The following is a 15533-nucleotide window of genomic DNA, read 5'->3' on the forward strand; positions in this document are numbered from 1 at the left end:
CTGGGGATTGGCCTGTTCCCTCCTTGGGCTTCGTCCCTTCTCATTGGCTACTTCCCCTCGGTAAGTGGTTTGTCGCTCGCCGCCGGGTTCCGGCTTTAGGTTGACCCACCCGGTCCGGTGCTGACCCTGCCGACCCTTCCCGGGGTACGAGCCCTGGCGTGGAGAGGGCTTTCTCAGGGCTGCAGCCTAACTCCGGTCCCCAGCTGGCAATCCTTGGCCCACGCTGAGGGCGGGTGTCCCCACACCTGCCCGGGTGTTCACCCCGGCTGGGAGGCTGAGACTCCCGAGTCGCCGCACACCTGCCGCGGCGGCGCCCCGTCCTCGCAGCTGCAGGGCTCAGCACCTCATGCCAAGAGGCCCACGAGCAGAGCAGGTGCAGGGCGCTCGCACAGCCCCGCCAAGGCGCCCCTTCCCGGGTTTCCTCTGCCAGATTGGTTGCGGTGTCCGTACTATCCAGTCTCCTCTCCTTTGGAGAGATGAAGCCTTTCTTAGGGACGTAGTTGTAAATGTGGCTCCATTTCCTAGCTTGCCATCTTTCTGGCAAAGCACCTTAAAAGTGGAGTAGAGCAAGAGCAGAAGCCCCACACATTCTTCTAAGTAACTCACCAAAAGAATGGTCCTGTTTCCTGTCCCTCAAAAGGATCCCCAACCAAACCTTTTCCTCACTTGCCAAAGTATGCTTTGAAAGGTTGCTGCGTGTAAACCACTAGTTTAATTGGGTTTCCAGCCACCACCACCACCTCTCCCCCGGAACTGGCCTGCTTTGCTCAGGGGCTGTATCTACATAGGCAGAAGGGTCAGGGGCCTCACTTTGGGATTTTTGCATGACATCTGTCTTGATCATCCCTTAAACAGAAAGGCAAATATTCATCCATACTTCGATGGACCCCAGGGGCATTTTGAAAGCATTTCCCAAGCGAAAGAAGAAGATTCAGGCCCATTCACCATCAAAAGAACTTGCAAAGATTGCCAAGAAGGAAGAGGGAAAAGAAGCAGGAGGTAGGCTGCCCTTAGAACTCTGATGTTATGAACCTTTGACCTTTCTAGTGTTCAGTCTGTAATTGTTCCTGTTCACAATCCAGAAATGAAACTCACATTGCTTGTCCAAGGCCTGCAGATCTCTTTGTGCTTACTTTTTATTTTTATTTTTTCCTTTCAGTCCTGGGGCTTGAACTCAGGCCCTGGGTGCTGTCCCTGAGTTTCTTTTGCTCAAGGTCAGTGCTCTAGCACTTGAACCACAACACTATTTCTGGCTTTTTTTCTGAGTAGGTTTTTGTTTTTGTTTTGTCGACTGTGGGGCTTGAACTCTGGGCCTGGGCAGTGTCCTTGAACCCTTTTTTTTTTTTAACCAGTCCTGGGACTTGAACTCAGAGCTTTCTCAAGGCTAGAGCTCTACCACTTGAGCCACAGCACCACTTCTGGCTTTTTCTATGTATGTCATGTTGAGGAACTGATCCTGTGTCTTAGTGCATGCTAGGTGAGCACTCTACCACTAGGCCAAACTCCTGGCCAGTGTCCCTGAAATCTCCAGCTCAAGGGTCTACCACTTGGGCCTCAGCGCCACTTCCAGTTTTCTGGTGGTTAATTGAAGGGTCTCACAGACTTTGTGCCCAGGCTGGCTTTCAACTGCTATCCTCAGATCTCAGCCTCCAGGGTAGCCAGGATTACAGGCATGAGCCACCAGCACCCAGCTTGTTATCAGTTGTCTTACAGCTAAACTGCTAAATAAATTGTAGAGGCTTTGTGAGGTGAGAGTTTGGGAGGGAGGGGAAGGAAGATCTGCTAGACAGTGAGAGCAGGAAATGTGTGTTTTGTGGAAAAGTAAATGATTTTAAAAAAGGAGGGGGTTCTGAATTGTAGTCTAAAGGAAGCGGGAGCAGGAGCATGGCCTAGTGCTAAAGTGCTTGCCTAGCATGCACAAAGCCCCGGTTCAATTCCTCAGTACCACATACACAGAAAAAGCTGGAAGTGGTGCTGTGGCTCAAGTGGTAGAGCTCTAGCCTTGAGAAAACCCAAGGACCTGCGTTCAGGCCTTATTCCTTATTCCTTATTCCTGCCAGGCATCAGTGGCACACACCTGTAATCCCAGCTACACAGATGGCAGAGATCTGAGGATCATGGCTCAAGCCAGCCTGGACAGGAAACTCTTATCTCCAATAAACTACTCAGAAAGCCCAAAGTAGAATTGTGGCTCAAGTGGTAGAATGCTAGCCTTGAGCAAAAGAAGCTCAAGGATAGCACCCAGGCCTAGAGTTGAAGCCCCAGATCTGGCCTGAAATAAAAGAAAGACAAAAAAAGTCCTTACTACTAACATTCAAGTGATGGCCTATAAGTTAATTCATTTTATACTTGTGGTAAAATCTCCCATAGTCAGCCCGTCTGCAAGACAGGAAAATGTTTCTTTTGACTACTTACCAGTTATGACAATGGGCATCTGGATATCCTTCTGCAGTGTGGTTAAGTTCTGTACGGGCCCATATTTTGCCCACTGGCATTGGACGAGCCCGGGCAGAACTCTTTGAGAGGCAGATTGTCCAGCATGGTGGTCAGATATGTCCTGCCCAGAGCCCAGGGATCACTCACATTGTGGTGGATGAAGGCATGGATGGTGAGCGGGCCCTGCGCCTACTCAGATTACCCCTGCTGCCCTCGGGTGTCCAGCTGGTGAAGTCAACCTGGCTGAGCTTGTGCCTGCAAGAGAAGAGGCTGGTGGACACTGCTAGATTCAGCATCCTCATCCCCCACAGGTGGGCTGGTCCCAGTCTTTTCTCAAAAATGTTTTCTGGTAGCATCTTAAAAAAATATGTGTGTGTGTGTGTGTGTGTGTGTGTGTGTGTGTGTGTGTATTGTGTATGTATGTATGTGTATATATATATATATATTTATTTATTTATAAAAGCGATATACAGAGGGGTTACAGTTACCTAAGTCAGGTAAAGAGAACATTTCTTTTTGGGACAGTATTACTTCTTTCCTCACCCTCTCCCGGTTCTTCCCTTTCTGGTAGCATCTTGAGTCTCTTCTTCAAAAGAGCTCTTACTTTTTAAAATGTGACACATTAGGAAGTGAGGTTTCAGAGGAGAGAAGGATTAGGATCAGAGATAGGGTGAGACTTCTGGTGTCTCCTGTTATTCCCCTAGAAATAACCTCCTGTTATTCCCCTAGGTTCTTGGATCAACCACAGCTCAGCAAAGCAGACCAAGACATTTCTCCTCCTCCTGGGACCCATGACGTTCTGCCTAGGACAGCCCTCTCTCCTCCCCCTCTTCCCACCAGAGCTGTCCCTCCTACCCAAAAGGCAGAGGAAGCTTCAAGAACCCAAACCCAGGTTAGGAGCCTCCCAATGTGGAAACTTGATAAGAGAAATAAGGAGGATCTAGCAGTTATTCAGAAAATCCTAGGCCCTTGACACAGAGGGTTCTCTTGACTATGAAACCATTTAGCTCTTGGCAACACTTATCACTCCCAAGCCATGTCCACCTCCCACCGCCAGGGATCCTAAGGCCAGGCCCTGGGAAAAGCCACGAGGAACCTGGCCCCATACTTAAGAAGATCCAAGCCCAATGCAGAAGCCCAATCCCCTTACACAGTCCCCACTCACACACACACTTTGGAGTCCTCACAAAAGACAAACAGTTTTTCTCTTATTTCTTTCACTATGTCAAGCCCAGCTCAGATGAGGAAGCTAGTGACGGGGAAGGGCCACACGTTAGTGCCGCCGATCTGGAAGCCCTGATCAGTGGACACTACCCTACCACTCCTGAGGAAGATACTGGCCCTGGCCCAGCCCTGGAATCCCTGGACAAGTGGGTGTGTGCGCAGCCCTCCAGCCAGAAGGCAACCAACCACAACCTGCACATCACAGAGAAGCTAGAAGTGCTGGCCAAAGCCTACACTGTACAGGGAGACAAGTGGAGGGCTCTGGGATATGCCAAGGCCATCAATGCCCTCAAGAGCTTCCACAAGCCTGTCAGTTCCTACCAGGTACTTTGGGAATAAGGGGGACATTTCTGTGTACCAGCTAGGGGCTAGTGAAGGTACCAGTCACCAGTGGGCATCAGATTTAGTGGTTAATATCTTATGATGACTGGGATTTGCACACATGAAACAAAACGGGAGACTGTTGAAAGCAGATCAGCAACATCTAGGTAATTGAAGCTAGATGACGAGAGCTTAGGGGTCCATAATACTGTTCTTTCTATTTCTGAGTTTTTTACATAATGAAAAGTTTAAAGCCTACTGTGGTGCCACACAGCAGTAATCCTAGCACTCAGGAGGACAAAGCAGGAAGATCATAAATTCCCAGCCAGCCTTAGCTACCCAGTGAAACCCTGTCTGCAAAAACCAAGGGCTGGAGATATAGCTTAGTAGGAGAACTCTTGCCTGATTTCTATGAGACTCTGGGTTTCATCCTCGTCACTGAAAAACAAATAAACATGAGTGTGTGTGTGTGTGTGTGTGTGTGTGTGTGTGTGCGCGCGCGTGTGTGTGTGTGTGTGTGTGTGTATAGTTTAAATTTGAGGGTGGATAGCTCAGATCTGTATTCTTAGCTTTTAGATACTCAGGAGGCAGAGATCTGAAGGATTAAGATTTGAGGACAGTTGAGCAGAAAAATCCACGGATTCCGTATGCAGAATTACCAGCACAAAGCAAGTTTGGAGGCATGGCTCAAGTGGAAGAGTACCAGCCTAGCAGACTGATTAAGTTTGAGACCCTGAGTTCAAACCCCTGTACTGCCAAAAAAAAAAAAAAAAATTCAAAAATTTTAGACTCTAGGGACCAGAAGTTTGTCCTAGTGGTAGAGTGCTTGCCTAACATGCATGAAGACCCGGGTTCAATTCCTCGGTACCACATACATAGAAAAAGCCAGAAGTGGGGCTGTAGCTCAAGTGGAGAGTTCTAGCCTTGAGAAAGCCCAAAGACAGTGCTTAGGCTCTAAGTTCAGGGCTCGGGACTGGCAAAAGAAAAAAAAAAAGAAAGAAAATAAATTAGACTCTGGAGCCCAAGTTACTTAATCTCTGAACATGTGTCTCCATAAGTAGAAAAGAATTAACAATAAGGTCCCAATCATGCGCCGTGAGGATAGAATGAACATGGCCCCTGTTCCACAGAACCTACTTACAGTAAACTGACAGTAAATGTTGGTTTTCTCTGGTACAGTAATGAGGACGGTGGTGGTAGTGAGAAGTACCATCATTATTCCCTACTTTTTTTTTGGTTCCAGTCCTAGGGCTTGAACTCAGAGTCCAGGCACTCTCTCTGCGATTCTTGTGCTCAAGGCTAGTGTTCTACTACTTGAGCCACAGCTCCACTTCTGGTTGGTCTTGTAATTGGGATTTTTTTTTTTTTTTGATAGTTAATTGGAGATAAGAGTCTCGAGCACTTTTCTGCCAGGCTAGCTTCAAACCACAGTCCTCAAATCTTAGCTCTTAGCTAGGATTACAGAGGTGAGCCACCAGGTCCTGGCTACTTCCTACTTCTTATTGTTGGTTTCTGCCCCTCCAGGAATCAAAAGACAGGTTACTTGACGTGTTCTATCTGAACTTCCCTCTACCTATATCTGAGGTTCTACCCAGACACACAGTTGCTAGGCTGGCTTTTTGACAGACATTTGATGAAGGAGTCGGCTTTCCTTCTCTTCCCAACCTCTCACTCTTCTTCCTCACCTTGGCTGCCTCTTCCCTTAGGAGGCCTTCAGCATTCCTGGAGTTGGCAAGCGCATGGCTGAGAAGATTGTGGAGATCCTGGAAAGTGGGCACCTGCGGAAACTGGACCATATCAGCGAGAGTGTACCTGTCTTGGAGCTCTTCTCCAACATCTGGGGAGCTGGGACCAAGACTGCCCAGATGTGGTACCAACAGGTTCCTAGTCCAGCTGCTGTTTTAGCTTTGTTGTGTCTCAGAGCCTCTGCTCTCACAGTTCCTTCCTCTGAGTTCTGGGGTGACCTAAGTACTGTTCTACCTATACTCTGATGAGAATGAACCCAGACTATAATAAGAGTACTTTTTTCTGGGGCTCATATATAGACCCCTCTCTTAACTCCTAGAATAGCTCTGTGACTTGATATCCATAAAGAATAGTCAGTAATAAGCTGGCACTATTGGTTTACATTTGTAATCCTAGCTACTCAAGGGGCTGAGATTATGGTTCAAAGCCAGCCCAAGCAAGAAAGTCTGTGAGACTGTTATCTCCAGTTAACAACAACGAAAAAGCCAGAAGTGGAGTTGTGACTCAAGCAGTAGGACACTTGAGAGTGAAAAAGCTAAGAGACAGTGCCCAGGACCTGAGTTTAAGCCCCAGACACACACACACACACACACACACACACACACACACACACACACACACACACACGAAGAATAGTTAGGAACAAGAAGTATATTTGTCTACAGACCAGCAAGTGACTTCTATCAGAGCCCAGGTCTTGGGAATATATGTCTTCCTAGCAGTGGTCTCAAACCTGGCAAAGCCCAGAATCACATAATGAGCTTAATGACAGTGAAGAAGTCAGGTCTATTGATAGACCAGAGTCAGGAGTCAGTGTTCCTAGATTTTGGTCTATCTTTCATAACCTTACATTTCCTAGGCCCCTTTCTGAGTTTAGATGTCTTGACTTTCTACAGAGTCTGTGCACACATGCTCCTGGTGTTAGCACATTTATGCTCCCTCATCCGTCCTGGACCCTCATAGCCTCCTCTCTGGCTGCTTTGTTTTTCAGGGCTTCCGGACTCTGGATGACATCCGAAGCCTGGCCTCCCTGACTGCCCAGCAAGCCATCGGCCTGAAGCATTATGACGACTTCCTGGAGCGTATGCCCAGGGAGGAGGCTGCAGAGATTGAGCAGATGGTAAGCAGGTATCCCAGAGAAGTGAGGAGAGCCAGGCCCTGCTATAAGGTTCTGAATAAAAACCAAGAATCCCTGGTCCCTCAGCTGGTTAGCCTCACAGGCAGAGGAAGCTGTGGTCACCAGAGGCTGGAGAAAGAACAAGTTGCAACTGAAGCTGCAGGCTCAGAGGTGGGCTGGTGGTTGGATCGCTTGAGGGGGGTGGGAGGGTTCAACACCGGCCCTCTGGATGGGAGGTCTCAGTGTCAGACAGCTGGAGGGCTGGGCAAAGTTGGACCAGAATAGGGGGAGTCAGCTTCCCAAGTCCTGGATCTAGAAATTTGAATAGGCTTAGGTTAGGGCAGAGGTTTGTAATGCTTTTTGATTTATAGACTTCTTTAAGAACCTGATGAAAACTGTTCACTCTTTCCTATAGAGTACACAAATGTGCCATGTTCTGCATCTTTCCAGCTGTATGGACTTTGCAAAGCCCACCCACAGCTTGTCAGGTTAGGTTGCTGTTAGACTAAGAGCACCGTGCCCATAGGATTAGTTGTAGGGTTTAAGAAGTTTCTATTGAGTAAAGGTTAACCCTTTGTTAGGAGGAGGTTTGCTTTGTATAGGTTGCTGTTAAAAATTTTGTAATTCTCATCAGGCACTGGTAGCTCATGCCTATAACCCTAGTGACTCCGGAGACAGATCTGAGAATTGCAGTTCAAAGCCAGCCTGGGCAGGAAAGTCTATGGGTGTGTGTGTGTGTGTGTGTGGTGTGGGGCTTGAACTCACCGTCCCTAAGCTTTTATGCTCAAGGCTAGCACTCTACTACTTAAAGCTGCAGTGCCACTTCTGGTTTTCTGGTAGTTAATTGGATATAGGAGTCTCACGGAGTTCCTTGCCCCAGATGAATATGTGATCCTAGGATCCCAGCCTCGTAAGTAGATAGGATTGCAGGTATGAGCTGCCAGCACTCAGCCTGTGGGATTCTTATTAACTGCCAGACTCTACTTAGCCACAAGAAAACCATAGTGGAGCTGTGGCTTAAAGTGGTAGAGCACTGGCCTTGAGCAAAAAGAGCTCAGAGAAAGCACCCAGGGCCTGAGTTCAAGCCCTACAACCACCAACAAAAAGATTTGTAGTTGTCAATGGCTGGGGATGTAGCTTAGTGATAGAGTACTTGTTGAGCATATCCAAGGTTCTGAATTTGATGCCAGCATTGCAAAAATAGGAATAAAATTTGTAAGCTAGGCATTGGTGGCTGTAATTCTAGTTACTCCGGAGACTATGAACTAAGGATTGTGTCTCAAAGACAGCCCAGGCAGCAAAGTCTGTGAGACTCTTATCTCCACTTAACCACAAAACAAAATAGTTGGAAGTGGAGAAACTGTGACTTTAGTAGAACACTACTACTTTGAGAAAAAAGAGCTCAGGGACAGCATCTAGACCCTGAGTTCCATCCCCAGGATTGACACCAAAAAAAAAAAAAAAAAAAACCCAAAAACGTACAAAACAATAAAATCGGGGCTGGGAATGTAGCTTAGTATTGGAATGCTTGCCTACCATGCATGAAGCCCGGGGTTCGATTCCTTAGTAGCACATAAACAGAAGAAGGGGAGGAGGAGGAAGAGGAGGAGGAGGAGGAGGAGGAGGAGGAAAAAGAAAAAGGAAAAGAAAATTTGTAGCTGGCCAAGATAAGGTTTGGGTTAGAGCTGGGTTAGATTGTTTATATAAAGTCTACAGTAGAGGGAGTCCGGGTATACAGGCCTAGATGTGTCATTTGTTCAGCTGGCATCAGGGTTAAGGGCTAGGGTTCTGGCAAGATTCTTTCACTGTGGCTAAGAAGGACCTTAGTGGGAGGACCTTAGAGACTGTGCCCAGTGTACCTGGAGCAGCCTCCAGCCCCGTTTCAGGTCGTAAAACTACGAAACCAGAGCTTCATGGACAGCCAGGCCCCTTTGTCCATCCCTTTGCTAGTGATGACACCGTCACTCAGCCACGGTCTCCAGGCACGGAGAATGCCTGGGCCAGCCTCCAGCCACCAGAACAGAAGCTTCCACCTGCCACCCCGCTTCATGCCCCCACATAGGCATGCCTTAGGCATTTTGATGGGATTACTCATCTGGACCTCCTCCTCCTATTCTCTTGGAGGCCCCAAGAAGGGCTTGAAGGGATTAGCAGAGCCTTCTTCCTGTCAGGGGAATTGAGGTGTCTTGGAAGTGGGTATCCAGGGCCCTAGAAATTGGGTTGTCCTGGGGTGGAGGCGGGGAGATATCTGCATACCAAAGGCCTCAGTGTCTGGGTGCAAGCCAATGGGCTTACTTCTCCTCACAAGGAGAATCCCTGTGCTGACAGTCTCCGGCTCCTGCATGTGCCTGAGCTCAGATCTGCCCCTCTGCTTCCTTTCTTGACTCTCTGACAGATGCAGTTAGATATCTGTGCTCCATTTTCTTCCAGGCCTGGGCCCAAGGCTTGCTGCCAGCCACCTGCTCAGTCCTCAAGCCCCATCTCATATACTCTGCCTTTAGCTCTAAATCCATAGATAAGTGGAGCTGCCAGGATCTGGCCCCTTGCCTTTAGTGGCATATCACAGACCTGGGCACATGGGTATAGGTGTGAGTATGGTCAAGAGAAAGTGTCCCAGGTGTTCTTAAAGCTATGCAAAGGCAGATGCCCTCCTACTGAGGCAGAACCCATGTCATCAGTCTCTCCTCCCTCTCGCCTCTGCAGTAGAGGCTACTGTTTCGCTGGTCCTGAGGGGCTGAGAGAGAGCCATGGTCCCTGAGGTGGCCTTTCAACTGGCAGCAGGTGTGGAGATTGTCTTGTAATGGAGTGAGGATGCCACGCTCAGGGAAGGCACTGCCAAGGGAGCTCCAATTCCACAGCCCTTCATCCCTGTCCTTGCCCAGGTCCGGCTCTCAGCTCAGGCTTTCGACTCTGGGCTGCTGTGTGTGGCGTGTGGCTCATACCGACGGGGGAAAGGGACCTGTGGTGATGTGGACGTGCTCATCACCCACCCAGATGGCCGGTCCCACCACGGCATCTTCAGCCCTCTCCTCGACAGCCTTCGGCAGCAAGGTATGCGCTCCATCACTGGGTGTGTAGGTAGATGGGGCGGGGTGGGGGGGTAGCCACAGGAAGGCAAGGATGACTTGACAAGAATTCCATTTGACCAGGGGACAAGTCCTTAAGGACATGACATTGGAGCCTCACAGCACCTACAGGCTGAAGGTCTCATCCCTATGATACTAGCAAAGATAGGCAAAACTATTAACCACTCTAACAGATTAGGAGGGCCCAGAGGGGCCAGTCTCTGTTCAGACACAAAAATGAGTGAGCAGCCGGGCACGGTGGCTCATGCCTGTATTCCTAGCATCTCAGGAGGCTGAGATCTGAGGATGGTGGTGCAAAGGCAGCCCAGCTAAAAGACATGAGACTCTTGTCTTCAATTATTCACTAGAAAATGGGAAGTGGGGCTGTGGCTCAAGGAGTAGGGCAGTAGCCTTGAGCTGAAGAGCCCAGGGATGGTGCCCAGGCCCAGAGTTCAAACCCCACGACTGAAAAAAAAAAATTAGAGCAGTGTCTGTAATCCTAGCTAGTGAGGAGGCTGAGATCTGAGGATCGCAGTTCAAAGCCAGCCTGAGCACTAAAGTCTGTGAGACTCTCATCTCCAATTAACCATTAGAAAACTGGAAGTAGTGCTGTGGTTCTAAATGGTAGCGTGCTATCCCTGAGCTGAAGAGCTTAGGGACAACACCCAGGCCCAGCGTTCAAGCTCCACGACTGACAAAAACAAAAACACAGAACAAACAAAAAAACCACACACAAAGGGCGAGGTGATCCAGAGCCTGGCTCCTTGCCTGCCCAGCTGTCCCCTGTGTTGTGCCAGGGTTCCTCACAGATGACTTGGTGAGCCACGAGGAAAACGGCCAGCAGCAGAAGTACCTGGGCGTGTGCCGTCTCCCAGGGCCGGGGCGGCGGCACCGACGACTGGACATCATTGTCGTGCCCCACAGCGAGTTCGCCTGCGCCCTGCTGTACTTTACTGGCTCTGCCCACTTCAACCGCTCCATGAGGGCCCTGGCCAAGACCAAGGGCATGAGCCTGTCAGAGCACGCCCTCAGTGCGGCTGTGGTCCGGAACACACAAGGCTCCAAGGTATGTGGCCAAGTGCTGCCCACGCCCACCGAGAAGGACGTCTTCAGACTCTTAGGCCTACCCTACAGAGAGCCGGCTGAGCGGGACTGGTGACCCAGGATGGCGGGACACCTCGCTGAATGAACCACGTTGTACCCCTTTGGCTTTAGCTTCAGCTGAACCCCACTACCTCGACCACCTGGCCTCAGCGAGCCCAGGCCTAGGGCTCTATGCCTGGTTCCCTGGGTCTGCTGGCTGCTGCTCTCCACAGACACACACACACACACACACACACACACACAGGCTGCTGCTCTCCACAGACACACACACACACACACACACACACAGGCTGCTGCTCTCCACAGACACACACACACAGACACACACACACACACAGACACACACACACACACACACAGGCTGCTGCTCTCCACAGACACACACACACACACACACCCAGGCTGCTGCTCTCCACAGACACACACACACACACACAGGCTGCTGCGCTCCACAGACACACACACACACACACACACACACACACACACACACACACACACACCGCCCCATGTAAGGAGAAACAGGTGGCTGGTGTGAAGCCACTTTCCTGTGCGAGGCATTGAGATCCCTGTTCCTGCCCTGAGAAAGATCTAGTTGCTACGAGTGGGTAGAGGCTGCTGGGGGAGAGGGGCCCAGCTGCAGGCCAGCATCATCTACAACCCTCCAAAAGGAATGAGCCATCCCACCCCACCTCCTGACAGCGGAGCTGGGAAAGGTGCCCCAGGCTCCTGATGAGGCTTCTGAAGCCCTAGGGGCCCAGTAAAGTGCATTTGATATCCAACCTGCCCCGAGTCTGTGAGCTCTTGTAGCTCTGCTGCCTTTCTCTGCCCAGACAATTGAAAGATAAGAGGTGGACAGTGGAGCCCAGAAGAGCTGCGCCAACTGCCCTTGAGACAAGCCTCGCCAGCAGCCTCTGAATCAGAATGAGTTCTGGAGCAGTTAGATGTTAAGAGGAAAAAGGAGTGGGGCATAAGGGGCTTCACTACCTACTTGTCAGCATCTCCTGTGGGCCCTGCCCAAGCCTGGGTAGTTGTTAAGTCATGAACAAAGGTGTATCACTGATAGGGATGGAGCCAGCATGGAGGCTGCCAGGAGCAGAGGAAGGATTGATAGAGTAGCGGGATAGGGCCTCTACTTATAAAAGGTGTTAGAGCCTCTGGGGACAGTTAAGGACTGATTTTAGAAGAATGTTGGGAATTAGGAGTAGCTAGCCAGGTACATAGGCCAAGCAGGAGTTCTGAACTGGAACCCTGTAGGAGGGGGCTGGAATTCCGGCAAGAGATGATGGAGAGTTGAGATCGCAGAGGCAGGAGGCTGCCTGAGAGGATCCTGGCAAGGTCCTGTGCCATGGGGATCTTGAAGTCGAGTATGTCGAGGCACACCATTAGGAAGCTGAAGCAGAAGATCACAAGTTCAAGGCCATCCTAGGCTGTGTAGCTAGAAGCCTGAGTGTGGGCCTCCACCTCAAGCCTAGATCCCTGACATCTGCCAGTGGGTCTGGAGCACCACTCCATAGCTCGCTCACAGCCTGTTCCCAGGGAGGCCCTGGCAGCCTGGGTTGGACAGGACAGCTGCTGGCGACTCCCTAGGCTCCACAGCTCTTAGGGCCGCCCTTGGGCTTCCATAACTGGAAGCTGGGAATGCTGATTGACTGTGTCGTGGATGACTTCTTACACACACGAGTTTCCAGAACATGGGATGTGATACAGAGCTAACATCTTTGAAATGAAGGGTCTAATCCCACACTGACCTCCCTCCCATATGCTTTAACCCCTTGTTCCAGAGGACTCAGAACTTGAAGTGTGCCCTCAAACCATACAGTCTGCTGACCACTTCCTGATAGGTGGCAAGAAATCCTGAGCTGGAGAGGGTGTGTCCTCTACCATCCAGGAGCGGGGAGTGGGGGAGGGTGGTTAGGGGGGATGATGTCCTGGCGCAGTGTTACCGGGAGCCAGGAGAGCCACAAGGGTAGACAAGTCAGTCTTGAGAAAGGCTGTAGTGTGAGCAGAAGGGAAGTTCTTGGTATCTAGACTCAGTGGATGTTGAGTGTCGAGCTTCTCCAGAGAACCTGAGCCTGACTCTGGTCAGCCCAACACTCATCTTACCAGAAAGAAGAGTGAATTTCTGAGCCCTGCAATGAAGCTGGTGCTGTCTAGCAGCCCTGCTTCCCACAGACCTCCCTCGCAGTCACTCTGGTTCTGACAGGGGAGAGAGAGACCCTACAAATCTGCCTCCAGCCTCAAGTACACCACACGTGAAGTGGGCAAAGTAATGGCCCTCAAAGAGATCCATAAGCATATTCCTGGAGCCCGTGGATGCATTCTTACTCAGCTAAGAGTGGGGTATGAGATTAGACTTTCTGAGATGGCAAGATCCTGTGGGCCCCAAGTAAAAAGTTCTTAGGAATAGAAACGTTGTGACCCTACTAAGAGCTATGTGCCCAAGGCAGGAAGGTAAGAAAGATGCGATGTTCTGGTTTAGTGGAGAATGGAGGCCACCAGCCTAGGATGTCAGCAATCTAGAGAAGCTAGTGAAAACGATTCTTCTAGATTCTATTTTAGATCCTGCAGAAGGGATGTCACCTTGCCAGCAGCCATATGTCAACCAGTAGAAGTGGTTTCTATCCAGTAGAAGTATGACCTAACCACTTTGTGTTATTTTTTTTTTTTTTGCCAGTTCTGGGGCTTGAACTCAGGGCCTAGGTACTGTCCTTGAGCTTTCTCAAGGCTGGCACTCTCCCACTTGAGCCACAGCGCCACTTCTGGCTTTTTCTGTGTATGTGGTACTGAGGAATCGAACCCAGGGCTTCATGCATGCTAGGCAAACACTCTACCACTAAGCCACCTTCCCAGCCCAAGTTTTGCCTTTATCCAGGGCCTGAGATGATGATGTGGGCCTTGGCCATGCCTTGCTATGAGAGGGAAATAAGATGGACCAGACTGGGCCATGCTCATGGGGAGCAGCTAGAGGGCACAGGGACAGGGGCCTTCCAGCAGCACCCAGAGTGGGCATAGCAACATGGGCCAGACGAGCCATGTCTCATCCCATAGTTCCAAAGATTGGGAAAGCCCGGGCCTTTTGTCTTGCTTTTCCCCAACTGTGGGGAATGAATGGGATTTCTCTTGCCAGCACTAAGGACTGCAACCTCACGCCCAGCATCTCAGAGCTGGACCTCACAAAGAAGCTGGAGACACTTGGAAACTGCCCCAGCCTAGGCTGGGCTCCTCTGAGCATGAGGCAGTAGATTCTAGAATTCTTAAGCCACTGAGAAGCCCTGCTTCTGAAGGTCCCTGGGCCCCGAGATGAGGAGAGGGCTTTAAGCAGGCCTGTAGCTAGCCATCCCAGCCCACACTGCCCACACCCACTCCTCAGCTTGGCAGCACTGTGTGTTTTTAGGTGCCCCTGGGTATGTGTCCGTGCAGTCATTGTCTGCTTACCTAATCTTCACTCCTGCCCCAGTGTTTGCACCTACTCAAGTATGACGGTGGCAGCCCCGCCAAGGCATAGCCCCTGTGTCCTGAAGGTCACGAGTAAGCCTGAAGGCTGGACAGGATCCCTCGTGGTGTTGACCGGGCACTGTGGAAGGTGGCAGCACCCTGGCTGGGCCCTGGGCTCTGGGTTCTCCTGTCCATGGAGGAGGCCGCGGGGCGGACGGCCTGCGTCAGCCTTGAGCGGCCATCAATAGCACGCGGTTAATTAATTTGATGGGAACAGCAGGGACCGCCGTTTGCATTTAGTGAAGTTCCAGGAACTTCCAACCTCATCTTCATAATTGGCCTCATAAATTGTAAGAAAGAGAGAGATCAGCAAAGCGGGAGGGAGGAGGGGCCGCCCGTCCGTCCTTATTTAATTTTATTGCTGAAATTCATCTTTTTAGCCTCCTCCGCCTGAATCGGCTCTCCCTGCCGGATTTGCCTAATCATGATAAATTAATATTCATTTCCCTACCTCTTACCCAGCTCCCGCGCTTGGTTGGCGTTGGGCGGGTCTCCTTGCAGCCCCTCTTCTGAGCCTTCGTGGCAGCCTGGTGGGTGGGGAGCCCACCATCCCACAGCTTGTGTGCCCCTGGGAAGTACAGGCAGGATCCTAGGAGAAAAATGGGACTCTGCTCCATCTTGGTAAGGTGGGAGGGCTCAGGAATGGATGGGGACTTTCAGAGGAAGGGTCTGCTCATGTAGACCTGGGTAGGAGGGGCAAGAAGATTGTGGAGACCCAGAGGCTGAAATGGGAGTAGATAGTGTAGGCTGGGGAGAAGACACTGGAGGCCCGCTGAATTAGGAGGTGAGTGAACTCTGCAGGCTCACAGACCTGCCCTTTGCCACCAGGCCTCCTCAGCAGCCAGACGCAGGCCACTTGCCATGTGCAGACTGCAGGAACGTCCATTGTGGTAAGCAGGCCCCGTAGGCAGCTGTGCTCTCAGACTGAAGTCGTCTGTGCTCCTCTGCAGCCCAGCCAGCTGGACAGCCTCTTCTGCTGGGCACCCGTGCCGGCTGGGCTGCATGCCGAGTGTAGCTTCTAC

General features: G+C 50.7%; 1 protein-coding gene across 3 annotated transcripts; it reads left to right on the forward strand.

Moving 5' to 3' along the window:
- Nucleotides 1-12: 12 nt before the first annotated feature.
- Nucleotides 13-11407, forward strand: Poll (DNA polymerase lambda). Of its 3 annotated transcripts, none has more exons than XM_090346041.1 (9): nt 13-60; nt 856-999; nt 2453-2747; nt 3166-3328; nt 3667-3984; nt 5688-5861; nt 6719-6847; nt 9727-9895; nt 10707-11407. In XM_090346041.1, exons 2-9 carry the CDS (start codon nt 882-884, stop codon nt 11066-11068), a joined length of 1728 nt encoding a protein of 575 aa, XP_090202167.1. In that variant the 5' UTR covers nt 13-60; nt 856-881; the 3' UTR covers nt 11069-11407. The 3 variants fall into 3 exon arrangements, with proteins under 3 accessions (XP_090202167.1, XP_090202169.1, XP_090202168.1); XM_090346042.1 differs by lacking the exon at nt 13-60 and adding an exon at nt 111-373; XM_090346043.1 differs by lacking the exon at nt 2453-2747 and having other exon boundaries at nt 3672-3984.
- The last annotated feature ends 4126 nt before the right edge of the window (nt 11408-15533 follow it).

This window comes from Megascapheus bottae, chromosome 15 (assembly GCF_031878675.1).
Source record: "Megascapheus bottae isolate mThoBot1 chromosome 15, mThoBot2.hap1, whole genome shotgun sequence".
NCBI lineage: Eukaryota > Metazoa > Chordata > Mammalia > Rodentia > Geomyidae > Megascapheus > Megascapheus bottae.